The sequence below is a fragment of the Mytilus californianus genome, unplaced genomic scaffold (genome assembly GCF_021869535.1).
Source record: "Mytilus californianus isolate M0D057914Y unplaced genomic scaffold, xbMytCali1.0.p SCAF_3, whole genome shotgun sequence".
Taxonomy (NCBI): Eukaryota; Metazoa; Mollusca; class Bivalvia; order Mytilida; family Mytilidae; genus Mytilus; species Mytilus californianus.
Genome location: NW_026262679.1, coordinates 120,865,257 through 120,881,906, shown reverse-complemented (window position 1 = coordinate 120,881,906; position 16,650 = coordinate 120,865,257). Strand labels below are relative to the sequence as shown.

The window sequence follows — 16,650 nt, the reverse complement described above, 5'->3', positions numbered from 1 at the left end:
TTCAGCTGCATTTAAAAATCAGAACACTTTACTTTGGTAAAATCTGGCCAATGAAACTGGAAGTATTGCGATTCACGGATTGTTTTAATTCGAATAGCTCTTTTCACTTCGTATGCGATGTTTTCATAAACAGTTCAAAATATTATTTACGAAAGTTTCTGTTTCCTGACATGCATTTTTTTAATCATAGACAATAATCGCTGAAATTATTTGAAATAAATATTTTTCATTTTTTTCAGACACTATTCAATTCATTAAAAAAGATATGAACCGCGGTTGTAAAATTGCTCTTTCTATTTAAACTTATGGTTTAAAAGTTGAAAGGTGAAGTCAATATTATTATTCTGTGAATATTGTCCATTTTCAGAAAAATGGAACAAGACCAACCAAATTCATCAAAGAAACAGAAGTCGATAAAATTCGACAAGGATATTTCCGAATCTTACAAACAAAGAAAACGAACAGGCATGCGACGTTTGTGAGAAACTGCGTTAAGATTATATGTTTCGTACTTTTGCCAGAGAAATTTGCTTGTGACTTAGTAGGACAACTTTGTGATAAATATTTGAATAAATAGTATTTTATTATTATGTCATATTGCTTGCCATTCTCATTATTGTCCATGATGTATTTATACAGTTATGATTGACATGCCCACTTTAAAAAAAAGTGCTTTGTGTTTGAACATAGGCTTTTGACAACTTCTCTGAACAACATTCACTTAACACAGTTGTGAAAAGTAAATCCGAATATAAGGACAACAACTCTAACATATTGCAAACTTTTTGTTGTGGTATAGAATTGAACCATTGATACACGAAACATGTGTCACTGTAGGAACTTGCATTTCTGCATGTTTGTTTAAGATTTATATGAAGGTATTCATTCTTTAAAATATATTGCGATCTAAGCTTTACTAAAAAGGAGTACTCTATTGTTAAAAGTAACAAGGGCTTTGTTAATTTCGTCATTGTGTAATAAATGTTTACTGTATGTTTGATAATTATAAGTATAAAGATATTTCTTCTTTGAAATACATTACGGATCCTTAATCTAAAGCTATTTTTGAATTGAAGAAAACATATTTTAAAAAGTAAAAGGGGCTTTGCTAATGTTTTCTTGTATCATAAAAGTATAGTGAAATCAGTTGAAAATGAAATATAGTCATTGAAAGTGAAATGTTCGAAATGTAACAGGTATTTTAAGTCAATGATTGTATGAACCGCTTTTAAATTGTACATTTTGATATATCAACCCTTTTTTTATATTTTGGAGTTTCACTTATTATTTTGTTAGCGATAACAACTAAAGTCACGTTGTGGTCTCTTCTTAGATCATGTCTTCGATGACTTCTATTGTTTGGTTGTTGAAGAATCTTTTTTATTTTCTTCCTAATCTTAAACTGGTGAATGGATTGTTCGTAAGCAGTATACAGTTTGATAATGGTCTTAAAAACTAGGACACGTGAATTTATTTTTGGTGAAAAATAAGGTGCTCTATATGCTGCAATATATGTGTTTATAATAATTACATTGAAAGATGTTTAGTACATTATTAGAAATATTCTTGTAAATAATATTCTACATTGTTATAGATTTATTTGAATTTAATACTAATAACACTTGAAAAAGACAGGAAAACGTTATAAAAAAATTCCCTTATCCATTGAAAGGTTCTGTTTTATTGAAAAAGATTTAATGCGGTTTTACGTAGTTTTGTTTTCTTTAAAAAACACTTTGAAATACAATGCGATCTAAGCTTTACTAAAAAAAGAGAAAACTATTGTTAAAAGTAACAAGGGCTTTGTTAATTTCGGCTTTTTACAGTTTATCTTTATATGCAACTATAGTACCTTGAGTATACTTCAGTTGTTTAAACTTTTTCTGTGTCACATCTCCATTATTATGCACTTTCCTTAAATCGGTGTCCGATCTTGAAGCAACAGTATGATCAAATCAAAGTCCAACATTTTTATCCTCTAAACGACGTCCAATATGAGGCCATGTATTTTTAAAACAGAATCCTATACATTTCTCCTCTTATCGATGTACAATATGGTTTAATGATTGATTAATGCATTTTTGTGTTATCTGTGAAGAAATTTCTTCGTCGTATTATGCTGCATAAATAGACAATGTTAGAAATCATACATGTAAAATTTGAGATTAAGTTGACTTATGGAAAGGAAAGGCAAAATCCAATCCAAAGAGGCAACTTAAACATAATAAAAGGACAGATATGGTGAAGATATATCATAACATGTGTCAATTATCTAAATCATTGTAATAAATTACTTTGCTCTTCATGGGCCCTTAAATTGGAATAAAATATCTTATCTTATCTTATCTTATGAAAATAACATCAAGACAAACATCGACAACAAATTATTGGAACATATTTTTAGGTTTTATGCAAACATTTACATTTGTTTCCCTGTACTGTAGGGGTCCTGTATAAAAGGATTAAGTTTTAGTTTACTGATAGGTTTATGTTCTAGGGATAGGGCTCTTGTTAAGCTTAGCTTAGTGTAGTTCTATATTGGTAATGAGGTTTTGGACCTTGAAAGAAAGCGAAGGGCCCAAATGTGCTGTTCTTTTCAGCGGCTTTGATGATTTTCTTATAGAACAGCATGTCGAAACAAAAGGTCTCCGCGTTATGTTATTTGCTTATACCTTTTCTTCTTTTTCTATCATCACAAGAGTTGACTGGGGTATAGAAATATGGTCATACCTTGGCTTCTCCCGTTCCTGCAGTTAAACCCTTCCTTCAATGGGGCGTCCGTTTGTCTGTGCGGGATGTATAAATAATTCTGTTGTTGCAGAAAATAACCCCAAAAAGACGTTAACTAGAGATGCAACGAACTGAACGTCGATTTAAAAAAAATAAAAGTACTTCTATAGAGGGACATAGAATCAGCTGTCAATTTGTAAGTTTTTATACGTTCAAATCAATAGTGTTTGAACATTGTGCATATCATAGTATCCATATTTCAGTGACTGTTTAAAATATAATTTGTACCTTCAAATCAAAGCATTCGATATATTGTCTAAGAATATACAATGGAGAGAACTTAAGGACAATGAAAAAAATAATATAACCTTCTTCGTATATTATGAAAAGGTATATCTTGAAACTGTCACCAATCTGTTTTAACTTCTTCTATATATATTATTGTATTTCTTCATACAAGATTCTGTTATGATGATCCACGTTTTTTTTGTGTACGCATGTTAGATCAATGTATTTATTATCTTTCTCATATTTTGTATGAAGTTACGTTTGAGTATGCATGAAAACAAATACATGTGTTTTATTTGTTATCTTCTGTTACAAATGCAATACTATCTTGTATTTAAATTATGAAGTTGTTAACATGATTGCAAATATACAAAAATACCATCTATTTTTCTAAATACAGCAAAATTCTTAATGGAATGATAAAAACACCAACCAATGAAAAAGATGTAGATGAAACAAAAAAGAATGTCAAATTCGATGGAAAAGATGAATTAGACGGATCACCCCACCAGTCTCCCAGACCACAACCCATCCAAACACGTAACATAGTAGTGGAGGAGGAAAGACCAAGATCACCAAAAAGAGTTCATCCCAATTCCTGGGTTGGACCACCATCACCTAAATCGCCACGGCATGTATCCTGCATGAGACCAGATATTAGTGGTTTGGTCAGACGTGTCCGAAATGTACGTATAGTTGGATATGCTCCAGAAACTTGTGTTTGAAGTATCTTGATGTTAAGAGTACAATTCCTAATGGAAAGGTTTTGAAACATCGTAAAAAGAATGGAAGAATTTTCTTCTGCTGACTGAGGCTATTTACCAATTTGTTGTTCTGCTGTTTCATGTGTTCAATATGATAAGTAAACTGCCAACATTCCTTGCTTTAATGTTTAAATGTTGCGAATGAATACCGTAATATGTTCGCTTAATGTCAATCAGTATTGTTTTACTCACGAACACATATTTACAGTTATATTTACCAAAGCAACGGCTTTAAACCAAATTGTCAAATACTGCTGACGCATTATTTTTTTATCAAAGCAGAGTAGTTTTATTCAATTTTTGTAAAAATTTTGTCGCGCAGATTTAAGCAGCGATCATACTCTTATTGTTTTTATCAATTACCTCACAGTATGTATTGTTTTACGCTCATGTATAATTGATAATAGTGCAATATTTTGAGTCTTTTTTTGCGAACCAAATGAAACATTTCCACAGAGTCATCTCCTATTGTTCAATCTATTTTTAAACTTTTGTCAGTTCTATTATCCAATTGAATGAATACAACAGCTATTGTTCTCTGTGTAGTTTATTCACTGGGACCTTTAAATTTCCATCACTCTGATTAATTTACACGATTAAAAAAATATTTTCTAAAAGATGAAAATACATGTTTTACTCACAAAACTGCATGTGATGTTGTATTTATTTAATATCAAATAATAATATATCATCAATTTGTTCAATGTAAACAGTGATTCAAACATTAAAAGTTGATTTCTGACAAAAAGTTGTTCCTATTGATTTTTTGTGTGTGTTTGACAAATAAAAATTGGGAAATGACGATATTTAAATAAAGGCCTTCTTAAATATATTCTATAACAAAAAAAATGCAAATTTCAATAGGAACAATGTTAAAAATTTTGTCAGAAATCAACTTTATGATTTTTAAAAATCAGTGTTAATATTGAACAGATTGAAAATATATTATTTATATTGAATAAATACAATATCACATGCAGTTTTGTGAGTAAAAACATGTATTCTCATCTTTTAGAAGATAATTTTTTTAATCAGGTAAATTAATCAATGAGTGATGGATTTCTCTTTGAAGACATTTAAAGGTCCCAGTGAATAAACTTCACAAAGAACAATAGCTGTTGCATTTGTTCAATGGGATAATAGAACTGACAAAAGTTTGAATAGATTGACCAATAGTAGATGACTCTGGGGAAAAGTTTCATTTTGGTTCGCAATAAAAGGCACTGGTTTGTGGTCGTCCGTCTGACATGACCACTTCCATGTGGATTTGCTTATGCTATTTGATCTAAATCTTAAATTTGTAATGAAATGTTGATTGCTATTGACTAAGGTCGATGTTGATCTGTTTCACTGCGTCCAACTTTTTTTTTAAAGTGATACCGTTTCATGTTATTTGAAAGTGATTCAAAACGTGTAATTTTGATTTTAAATTGGATTGTGATGGTCTTTCTGCTGACGACATGTCTGGTTGCAATGCTATTATATAGAATTAGCTTGCCATTAAAAAAGGTTATTGTTAATAATATTTGCAGACCAACGTATAAATGCCATGACCATGACCATGCTTGTGCCAAATAATGGCACTTGTAACAATTAAGTATTCAAAATATATTTTTAACACATACATAAAAATCATGTTACCACTTATAAGAAACTTTATATGAATGTAAGAAATGTCAATTTCCTGTCAAGGTTTTTTTTACAGTTCTCTCTTTAGAAGAAATCAAACTTCACGACCCACCAAACAATGGCTGTAGTAAATAGTTTTAATTATTGCCCATCCTTCCGATGTAAAACAGCTGTACTTATTGTTCTATTCGGGTTCACATTGTTTGATTGAAAAAATAGAAAAACAATTTTGACCTCCGCTGAAGGATTCCTAAAATTTAAAAGAAAAACTGATTGTCAAATTCTTGATATTGATAGTAAATAACGGTGCCTGAAATCAGGAAATTTCACGAAAGTTGCAATGGAACATCCTTCTTTAGTCGTAGATGTAGCTATGAATGCGATTTGTGTAAGACTTTGTCTGACAAGACAGGCTCTGTAAATCTGTCCCCGTTTTGTTCCCGAGTACATACTTCAGATGAATATACAATCCTTCGGCTTTTTGCTGTCGCTTAGGGCATTTTTGTTTCTTAATGTATGAACATTTGATTTGCTTCTATCTGAACACATTTATAAAATGTTATTTTCATTTTAAAAGTTCCTAATTGAAGTGAGATAATTTTTGCAATCCTCTAGGTTTCCGTATTTTGTAATTATATTTATTTTATAATCCGCTTTGATAAATCATCTTTATCAGCACAATCATATGTAAACCTAAATAACTGCTTTCGTTAAGTGCCTGTCGATGTAACAGTATTAGGACGTTTAGAATTGTGTTTGTTTATCAATTTTATAGTTAAATGCATATTGATACTGTACAACCCCATCTGACAACTGAAAACACGTAAAAAAAATTTCATGTTAAGATGTACTAGGTTTATTTTCTTCAAAAGTATTTTGTGTAGAGTGTATATAAGATTGTTCTCTATTTGCTTTTTGCATATCTGTGATAAATGATATTGCCTATACATTGAGTATTAGTACATTAAAATCAATTCGGTTTAAAAAGCAGGTATTTTTTAAAATATTACTATATTAGCCTTACGTTTGATGTAATTTATATGATCTCTATGGAAAATTTATATCTCTGAATGTTAATGTATTTGAATAAATGAATGTTACACTGAATCGAAAATATACTAGTAATGGATGTAACTAGAATGGGAAAGAAACATTATCAGAAGTGCATTTGTGATATATGCTTTTAGACAATATTTATAAATTTACAGGTAGTTACTAACTTTTTTAATGCCTTGCCTCGAAAAAGCAAGACGGTTACAAAATATTAGGAAAGAATTCTGTTACAAAATATTAGGAAAGAATTGAGAATGTACATATATAGCCAACATCCTTTAGATGTAATGGCGAGAAATATTGTTATGATCAAGTTTTAAGATGAACGATATTTGTCAAATATTGCTGCTTCATGCAATGACTGAAGGAATTGAAAGGATATGGTGTATCAACTAATGACACAAAATCCGTAAGCGCAATGAATACACCAAAAGCAAAGGAACTGTGGATTTATTTGTGTTCTTCATCTCAAAGTTGCAGTAAGGCCTTCAACATGGATTAAAAACTATATCCTCACTGCAAGTTCACGACGACCCCTAGCACCGCCAGTTTGAGCGGACTTCTTTGCTAGAGGTCGATCATTCTACAACTGTGTATTGAAAAAATAGCTGCGGGGTAATGTCAAAAAATTATAAATTACGTTTGGCAAATCAATCTAACAAATACTGTCATAAATTGCTCGATAGTCTCCAATCATACTATAAAACACAGAAACAATAAAAACATTCCGACAGTTATCAAAATATACGTTGGATAACTTTGTATAAAATAGCGTATTAAAATTGCCCAAAACAATTGCAAACTTTTTCAGTAACCAAAATGGCCGAAAGGAGAAAATGAATTGCCACACACAAGAAAAATAGTCTAAAGAAAATATATGCCTCAACTTTGAAAAAACAGAAGAGCATACATTTCAAGCACAGGTAAACTTTATATTGTTCTCACATAATAATTACATTACATGTATGTTTCATTATAATACGTTATTTTAATTTTTAACAGCAATCTCGCGTCATTCTAAAAGTAACCTTCATTTCAAAATGAAATGTTACATTCATGAAGAAGCGAGCTTCCACAATAAAGTGCACAGTTAAATAAAAGAAAAACTTGATAGAAATCGTGTTTTCGTGATCCTAGCAAAACGTGTAATTATAAGTATTGAATGCTTCTTTTAGTAATTTTATAGGGTTGTAAAAGCGTTGATCGAGCGCACATTTTAAAATGTACTTCGGTCAACGCTTTTACACCTCAATAAATTTACAAAAAGAAGCATTCAATTCTTAAATAAGGTATGACTTGGACATCCGTACTTTTTCAAAATCCTTTTCTTGATAATAAATGCAGGTCGCTAGAGCAATATTTACAAAGAAGCTAACAGGTGAATTGAATAGGTTTTTGTATACATTACAAAGTGTTTTACCTTGTGCCATATAAACACATTGACTTCGATCCTTTTAGTAGATTTTATTTTAAAAAGAAAATATACATATTATTACATAGCAAAGTTTAAAGCATTTTAAAATTTTGATATATATGTACTTTAATTCCAAAAAGAAAAATGATATAGGGTGCTTTTCCAATAATTTTACATTTGTCTTTAATTATTAGTTGTTTATTAAACATTTACACAGAAATGCATTTATTTCCTTACTCAACATAGATTTGTCTAACCAAAAATGTTCTAGTATAACAATGAACCAAAGAGGCATTCGATTAAAAGCTTTATTATTTGCCAAAACGACAGCTTTTTTTAATTTACAAAGATTTAAGAACTATGTTATTTTGTCACATTATTATGTACGGGTATTGTTTGTTTGTTTACGTAGACGTTTAGTCGTTGGTTTACATTGTAGTTGTTACTGATTATGTTATATTTATTTGACGTTTTGCCACTTGTTATATTGTGAATTATAAGAATAAAATCGCTGATCGTTTATATATGGTGTCCTTCTTATTTTTTTTCGTTTCGATTTAATCTTAAAGCTAAAGAGTACTCAGAAATTATATTCGCCTGCAATAACCTATGTATGCGGAGAAGACGAAACATGAGATACTTTTATGGCGGAGTTGTCAATTTCCATAAATACAAACATTTTAACCACTTGTATTATCTTGAATTTGTATCTATAAATTCATTAAAAGATAAAATGATCAGGCAAAGTTAGATGTATTTGGCTATTATTTTTACGTCCTTCTTGGTCATCTAGTACTTCAACTGTTTCGGTTCTTATACATTTTGTATTCGGCTTTGAGCATTCCTGAAAATCCAGAAAAAAAACACTTCGAACGCCTGACATTTATAAAGACTTGGTGTTGTTTTCATTTATAAGTACATCTGTTTTATCACCACTTCACTTTTGCGCAGAGGGGCGATTAGTTTATGCATTCAATCTGATAAACAATTTCAGTTCTTTCACATTCATTTTGTTAAATAACGAATAAATAATTTATTGCAAGCTAAAAACGCCAACTTATGCGGTAGATACATGTTTATAAACTCAATTAGATGTTCCGATGAAGTACCTTGCATACATCCTCTAGACGATAAAGTAAATTCTATGCATTATATATTTTTAATGAATATAAAGAAAACCCTTCTATACAATTTATTTAAAAAACTATTTTAATCTTTACTAATGCGATAACAGTATATTATGCTATTATGTAAATTTACAAAGGAACAATAACTAACAAACTAGTAAACGGAACTTGAGTTTTGAGTAAAACTCATTGCATATACAGACTGGTTATGGTTGGGTTCGTTGTCTTGTTTTATTCTTCTTTGTCTCTTTCGACACAATAGACATCTTAAAACAGATCGTTTAATCCGATAGTTACGAATTCCATATACAAATGGGTTAAGACACCCATTACAAACGGCTATGGCTAAAGTTGCTATAAACATTTGAGATGACATTTTCATTTTATCTTCCATTCCGTCCAATTGTATTAACACAAATACTATAAATATAGGCGACCACATTAACAGAAATAAGACTACCACTAGAACAAGTGTTTGAATCACTCGCAGATCTCTGGCTTCTCTATGTCGCTTGTTCTTTGTCAATGTATTTCCTTTGATGCTAGCTATTGCTCGTCTAGATTTACAGAATCTTTTCAATATGAGAAAATAGTTCAATCCGAGAATAGCCAACGGAATTAAAAATCCTAATGCACATAGAAAAACGGTGAAAACGACGGATATCCTGACCTTAGATACCGGCCAAATAAGTGTACAGATTTTTACAGTTTCTGTTCCGAACGGGAATTGTCGAATGACAAAATACATTGCAATGGGCGATGATACCGAAAATCCACCGATCCAAATTATTATTATGAAAACGATTGCCATTCTAGGTGTAATTTTCTTTGATGATGGTCTGTTTATACATATATAGCGGTCAATACTTATCATCGTCATGGTCCAAATAATGACGCAACCGGAAACAAATAAATTGAAAACCATCATATGACAAATAAATCCGCCCAGAACCCATGTTTCAGTTATGCGTTGTATTGCTATTAAAGGACTTGTAAGAGTAAAGAAGATGTCCGCTAAAGCCAAGTTACACATGAAGTAATTTGTCACTGTTCGTGTGCTTTTAATATTGATTATTTGGTAAAAGATGAGGATATTTACAAACATTGATACTAGAAATAACACGATATATATGATAGATTCTAAATAAGACAGTCCTTTCCATGGTCGATTGAATTCGGAGAAAAATGTGAAGTAAGATCTATTACCCCATCCTGCCTCTTCATCAAAGAAATAAGACTTGTTTTGTGTTGTATCTACCATATTTCAGTCTTGATCTGAAAAAGGATTGGAAATAAGTGTCATATTTATATCTTTACATTGCAAATGTGGGTTGGTGGCCATGTAATGATGACTAAGAAAATTTATGAAATAATTATACCAATATTTCAACTCTAAGTGTTTATCGAGGATAATTACTATTCCATAAAGTACAACAAATAATGTTGTCATCAGCCCAAGTACCAATCAAGATCTACTTACAGTTCGATTCAGGTAGTGTAAAACAAGCATTTCTTGAAGTGTGCAAACAAGTACAAATGTCCGGTAATAAGAAAAAAACATGATTCTGACACTTGGGTTCTGCGTACTCTTGCACATAAAACATGAATAAAGTACAAATATGAAGCGAATTTCAAAATTGTATCTTAGATATTATAAGAATACATGACATGTAATTGTCCACATCTTTGTCCTTTGGTCAGCGTTAAGCAACCAACAATCAATCATGTATGGATAGTTGTTTCATTGGCAATCATGCCACATCTCATTTTTGTTATTCTATGTAGCTTGTATGTAAGTGACTCTATGTAGAATAAAGGGATTAATAGATTAATCACGCCTCTGAAAAAATAAACTTTATTTCAAATATTTCAGTACCTAATAAATCAAAAGATTTCAAAACCTTTGCGCATTTTATATAAATTTGATTAAGGATTTATTGCTGCTGTTTTTATTTTTATTTGCGTGAAAAAGCGTTGACCATAGCAATATCTTAAAATATCCGTTAGAAATGGCGGTTTGTATACAATCATTTTGCAAATGAAATATTCTAGTTGACGGTTTGTATACAATCATTCTGCAAAAACATATTCTAGTTGTCGGTTTGTATACAATCATTCTGAAAATAAAATATTCTAGTTGACGGTTTGTATACAATCATTCTGTAAATAAAATATTCTAGCTGACGGTTTGTATACAATCATTCTACAAATAAAATATTCTAGCTGACGGTTTGTATACAATCATTCTACAAATAAAATATTCTAGCTGACGTTTTGTATACAATCATTCTGCAAATAAAATATTCTAGCTGGGAAACCATTTAATATATAGCATAATAATAATGTCTTTGGCAAAAAAAGCGGAAATACCAAGTGGAAAATTAAACACAATGATCAAAAAGAAAACGACGAAAAGACCAACAACAATTACAAAACACTACACAGGTAACTAAAGAATGAGCAACACGAATCCCATCGAAAACGGGGACAGGGAGCAAGTGCTACCGAAGGCTAAGCGGTCTCTGTTCAACTAGTAGCACTAGTCGTACTACTCATTGCTTGTAACAATGCAGTAAATGGCACTCGGTAATTTTCCAAACGAATAAAAAAGGACGGGAGTGTGGTTACGACATAAGGACGGGAGTGTGGTTACGACAAAAGGAATGCAACTTTGACATATGTGAAACAGATATTCTATAACGGTCGACGACCAAATTATGATGCGTTTGTAAAACTTTCGAAGGGACTTCAACTTTTCCATTGGGAACCCATACTTCTAAATCTTCCTTGTAAGCAATACATAGCTCATGAAAGATACCAGGCTTATAATTGTGTGCGTCTCGTCTACAAAAGAATCATCAATAACGCTCGAATAAAAAAGTTCATAAAAAGTACGGAGTTGAAGACCCGAAATTCTAAAAGGTTTTGCAAAACAAAGCTAAGGTAATCTGTTCCTGGGCTAGAAAATCCTTAGTAGTTTGAACAATTCAAAATTTTATAAACAGAAACATTATATCAATGATATCACGATAGAAATCGCCAGCCCGGTAAATGATATCAAATCGGGAACACATATTCCTTAAGCGTTTGGTGCTCGAAAGTTGCTACACAGAAATTAAAATTACAATGAGAAAAGTAAATTTTTCTTTTAACCATGTCTCATTTGAACAAAAGAACATGTAATTGATAAGAAGAGCACAGTTGGTTATCATAGAAAATAAGACTGTGTTTTCAAAATCACGCATATTTCGTAACACATCGAATGTCTCACGTATAGAGCAGGATCTGTTAACTCTTTCGGAGCACCAATTCCACTCAATTTTGGCAAGTTTTGTGTTGCTCAACTTTTGATATTCAGTGTAGTTTTTTATCGACTGATATATTTGGTCATTGTAATATCTGTTCTTCTCCGACTTATGGTTTTTGATAGTCCCTTGGTATTTTTTCTCCTCTTTTGAATGGTTTTTGAGATCTCTTTGAATTACCCATCTGCAAGGAATTATTACAGAAAAAAAATGTTATTTTCGATTTTAAAATGCATGTTAATTGATCCAAAATTATTTAAGAATAACAAAAACCTTATATAAAAAAGCCTCTTACCTAAACCAAAGACAGACCGAATGAGAATTCACGTGTTCAACTCCAATTAAATACAGAACTTAACACCTTTGATGTATTTCTATACTAAGAAACACTTCACCAAAGTGCAATTTCCTTCGTTTGATCTATAATGAGGGAACATATGATCTTAAAGTCATCACCACTCATTTATTTATAATTGTATATCAAAGATTTATAATTTTTTTTTTCATAACACAAATGAACTCTATATGATGGGTTTCCTGTATATTCATATATCAATTTTCAGGTCGGTCACTGGCATAAAATGTTCTTATCGCTTTGTGTCTGTCATTCGTTTGTCAACCGTTTCTTAACCCTTCCCTAATGAAATCAATAAGTGTTTGGAATTGGAAATTTGGAATAGAAAAACCCTTTTTATGAATTCTATTGGTTGTAATTAGGTCAAGGGGACAGCAAACTATCCTACATACCTCGCCCTCTGTTTTATATAGAAAATAAACTTTTGAATAATTGTAACACAACCGTTATTAAGGTAAAAAATAGACTTTCCTTAATTCTAGTCATTAGTACCTGGATGCTACAGACTACTTACTGCAAGTTGAATCAAACCAACTCATTGAAAACCTCCTTAAAACCCGGTTTTAGGCCAAGATCACCGGAAACTAACCATTTTCCAGTCGGTAGCTATTGTCAAATGCAGAAGTAAACCATACCAGGAAAGAGAGAGAGAGAGAAGGTGCAACTGGGTGCTCATGAATTAACTTAAGACAAGGGACAAATAAACGTGGTTACAAATGACACAGAAATAAAATAACGATTAACCAAGGTGTTATAGCCTGTACAAAATTGTAAAGCTTTCATTTAACTATGAACGGAAGGGGTTGCACATACACGTTAACGACAGCAGCTTTTGTATCTCTTGAAAAAAAACAATATTTCACAGTTATACAGTTAAAAAAAAAGTTGAATATTCTGGACATTGTAACGGTTTTATTATCAAAACAGCGTAAATTCAAAGACGTTAGCCACAAATGGTAGAGATTTTCAAATTTGTCATTGAAATTGTTCAGATGAACTACGCGTTTTTTAAAATATAAATCATTACCGATGTACCACAATAATGAATTATGAAAACAGAATTTTTATGAATTTTATTAAACAACAGCCAAGAATCGAAAAAGACGGCGATAAGAGATGCATAGAATCGGCCGTCGATTTGGAGTCTTACTTCATTATAACGTCAGGGCCTTCGGTCATAAAACTTTACTCAGTACTCGGATTACAAAATATGTGCTCGAAACATCAAATCCAGTATTTTGATTGGTTGATTTCTGAGTCCGAGTACAAAAATCGTGCTCGAAAGATTTATGACCACAAGGCCAGATTGGACGTCGATTTAAAGCACAGAATTCGTTTAGAGACCGGACGTCGATATGAATCCAACATATACAGTGTATAAAATTGCATATGCCTAAAAATTGTATACTGCTGAATTAAAATAAAATACTTTGTCAAGAATGACCATAGCTTTTACTTAAAAAAATAACTGTAACTTATTATATGGTTAATATTTTCATTTCATATTTGCAGAAATGCATCACTTAAAATTTTGAAATAATTATTGAAATAAAACTTACTTAAACAGCAGTTCTCAGGGTCCATTGTAACCCTTCGCTGAAGTCATTGCTGAAGTGATAATACGTCACCAGTCTCCGTATTCTTGACCAATAAACTTTCAGCAAACTAACGTTTGATACTTCAAATTACATCAATTAGTCGCTATACTAAATAAAGTACTCTACACACAGGATGCAGATAACAGCTTACTGATAAAACTATATTAGATAAATAATGTAACTGTGTGATTTAGTAAAACGTATTGATTTAACGTAATTATTAAACTAATCTGACGAGGAAATGCAAATAGACTTCAGATAGTAAATAATAAATTACTTTTAACCAATGAAATATTTTTTTCAGATATGCCTACTTGAACTGGTTTTAAAGTTTAACATATGCTTTCTTCTAGAACTTAAAAAGCATACCTAATATAATGAAACTGCTTTTTAATTTAATGGCAGGCATTTCGATTTTTGTCAGAAAACGAGGCAGAAGATTCCATATGGACTATTAAAAATCATAATTCAAAAACAACGACCATATCATTGCAATATACAAAAACAAAAAAAACAAAAAACGAATAAGTACGCAAAAATAAAGAACAGTCTAAAAAACACTACATAGAAAACTAAAGACTGAGCAATAAAAAACAATGCATAGAAAACTAAAGACTGAGCAATAAAAACCCAATAAAAATTGGGGATGATCACATGTGCTCCTGGAAGGGTAAACAGATACTAGTTCACATCTGAGTAAAGAAACACAGGTGTACATGGAAACGTTATAAGGCATGGCAGGAACCAGATACTTAAAATTCAAATGCATTTTATGTGTAAAAAAACAATATTCTTGAGATTTTGAGATCTTTTGTATGTACCCGGAGCAAATTGTGGGTTGTGAACACGGCCATATTTTTCAATACCTTCAAATGAACCCTAACATATTGTAAAGACAACCATTTATTGCCGAATATAAGAACAAGAAGATGTGGTATGATTGCCAATGAGACAACTCTCCAACAGAGACTAAATGACATATAAGTTAGCAACTTTAGGTCACTGTACGACCTTCAACAATAAGCAAAACCCATACCGCATAATCATCTTCTACAAATTCTGGACTTTTCCGTTCTATAGTTTTCTAGGATTTTTACTTCTATAGTGTTCTAGAAATTTCCGTGACAACTATATATATACAGACACCAAAGTCAGACTTTCATATTAGACATAAAATATACTTGGATTCTTAGAAGTTATCTGGAGTTGTTGGATTGACACTTTTATTTACGTTAACTACATAATACTAGATTGTGAACTTATTGGACATATTCGATTACAGTTAAGAGAAGAATACCGGATAAAAAAAGTCAAAGGATCGGACTTATATTTTAACAGTTGAGTTGACATTTCAATTTGTATAATATTTCTTGTAAACTTGTGTATAATAAATCTTGTTAAATTTTATTATTGATTTGTGTCTTTTGTTTGCTACAATTTAAAGGTGATTTCAGGCCGTAACACCGGGTTAAACTAGTTTGCTGCCGCTAAACCCTCGCCTAACCTGGGATAAAGGTGTAACAGTACAACATAAGAATAAACTATTGAAAATCAGTTGAAAAGGCTTAACTCATCAGATCGATACAAAGCAGATTTAACAAAAACACAGACCGGACGTGATAGGGTATTTATACATCCCCACAACAAAGACGACACCAAGTACAGATCTGATAGTACTCGCAGTTACTCATAGCTAGTTCAAAGCCAATAACAAGACCGTTTGTTGCTTTATCTTTTAATTCTTTTTGTCGTTTTCCTCTTTTTCTATTCATGTTTTATAAAAAAAAGTTCTAGTGGATTTCGTTGTCAAGTGGACCGGAAATTGACGAAAAACTGCCTGTACAAATCATTATGGTTTCATAATTGCGTTAGTTCGAGCATTTCGAATTGTTCTTCATCAATGGAACAGACCTCCATGAAATCGTCTAAATAAATACAAATAATAAAAATGGTGCTAAACTCCGAGTATCCTTTATCATTTGCATGGCTATCAAACATATGGATAATATATAAGAAATGATAGGATAAGATGAAAATATGAAATACGACAAGAAGATTGAATAGCTCCCCATGCTCTCACACAAAACATTGTTTATCGTGAGTGACATATGGATCATTTAAGATAGGCTTTATATATTGGCAGGTGTTTTGTCTTAAATACTTCTCACAACATAATGTATACACGAAAGGAGCAAATGATTTGGCTAAAGTTTTCATAATCCAAAGGACATTTTAGTAAATCAAATGTTAATTTTACCAAAACGCAAGTAGATCTGTTAATATCGGATATGCATCTATAGATGAAATAACAAAATCCCCATGGGAATGAATAAAGTTATTCTTATCATTTAGAACCCACAATCCCAATGTTACTCTTGTTAAAAAAA

At 31.3% G+C, this 16,650-nt stretch overlaps 2 protein-coding genes across 4 annotated transcripts in view; one reads left to right on the top strand and one right to left on the bottom strand.

The window, feature by feature from the left end:
* The window catches only part of LOC127735988 (nicotinamide/nicotinic acid mononucleotide adenylyltransferase 1-like), a 42,292-nt gene extending 38,145 nt beyond the window's left edge, over positions 1-4,147 (top strand). For 2 of the 3 annotated variants that reach the window (XM_052246486.1, XM_052246485.1), the window contains one exon: positions 368-590. In XM_052246486.1, the coding sequence (XP_052102446.1) occupies positions 368-482 (115 nt within the window). In that variant the 3' untranslated portion in view covers positions 483-590. Of the gene's footprint in view, positions 1-367; positions 591-3,418 lie in introns of those variants that run through there. The other variant, XM_052246484.1, reaches the window with a different exon arrangement.
* A 4,892-nt stretch (positions 4,148-9,039) lies between these two features.
* Positions 9,040-14,312, bottom strand: LOC127735986 (free fatty acid receptor 4-like). The gene is made up of 2 exons (XM_052246482.1): positions 14,225-14,312; positions 9,040-10,280 (listed from the first exon to the last, which is right to left on the bottom strand). The coding sequence occupies exon 2, from the start codon at positions 10,264-10,266 to the stop codon at positions 9,160-9,162; it is 1,107 nt and encodes a 368-aa protein (XP_052102442.1). The 5' UTR covers positions 10,267-10,280; positions 14,225-14,312; the 3' UTR covers positions 9,040-9,159.
* Positions 14,313-16,650: the final 2,338 nt, after the last annotated feature.

What these genes read in the sequence shown, in the direction of transcription:
- LOC127735986 (XM_052246482.1), bottom strand. Translation starts at nt 10,266, where the DNA reads ATGGTAGATACAACACAAAACAAGTCTTATTTCTTTGATGAAGAGGCA.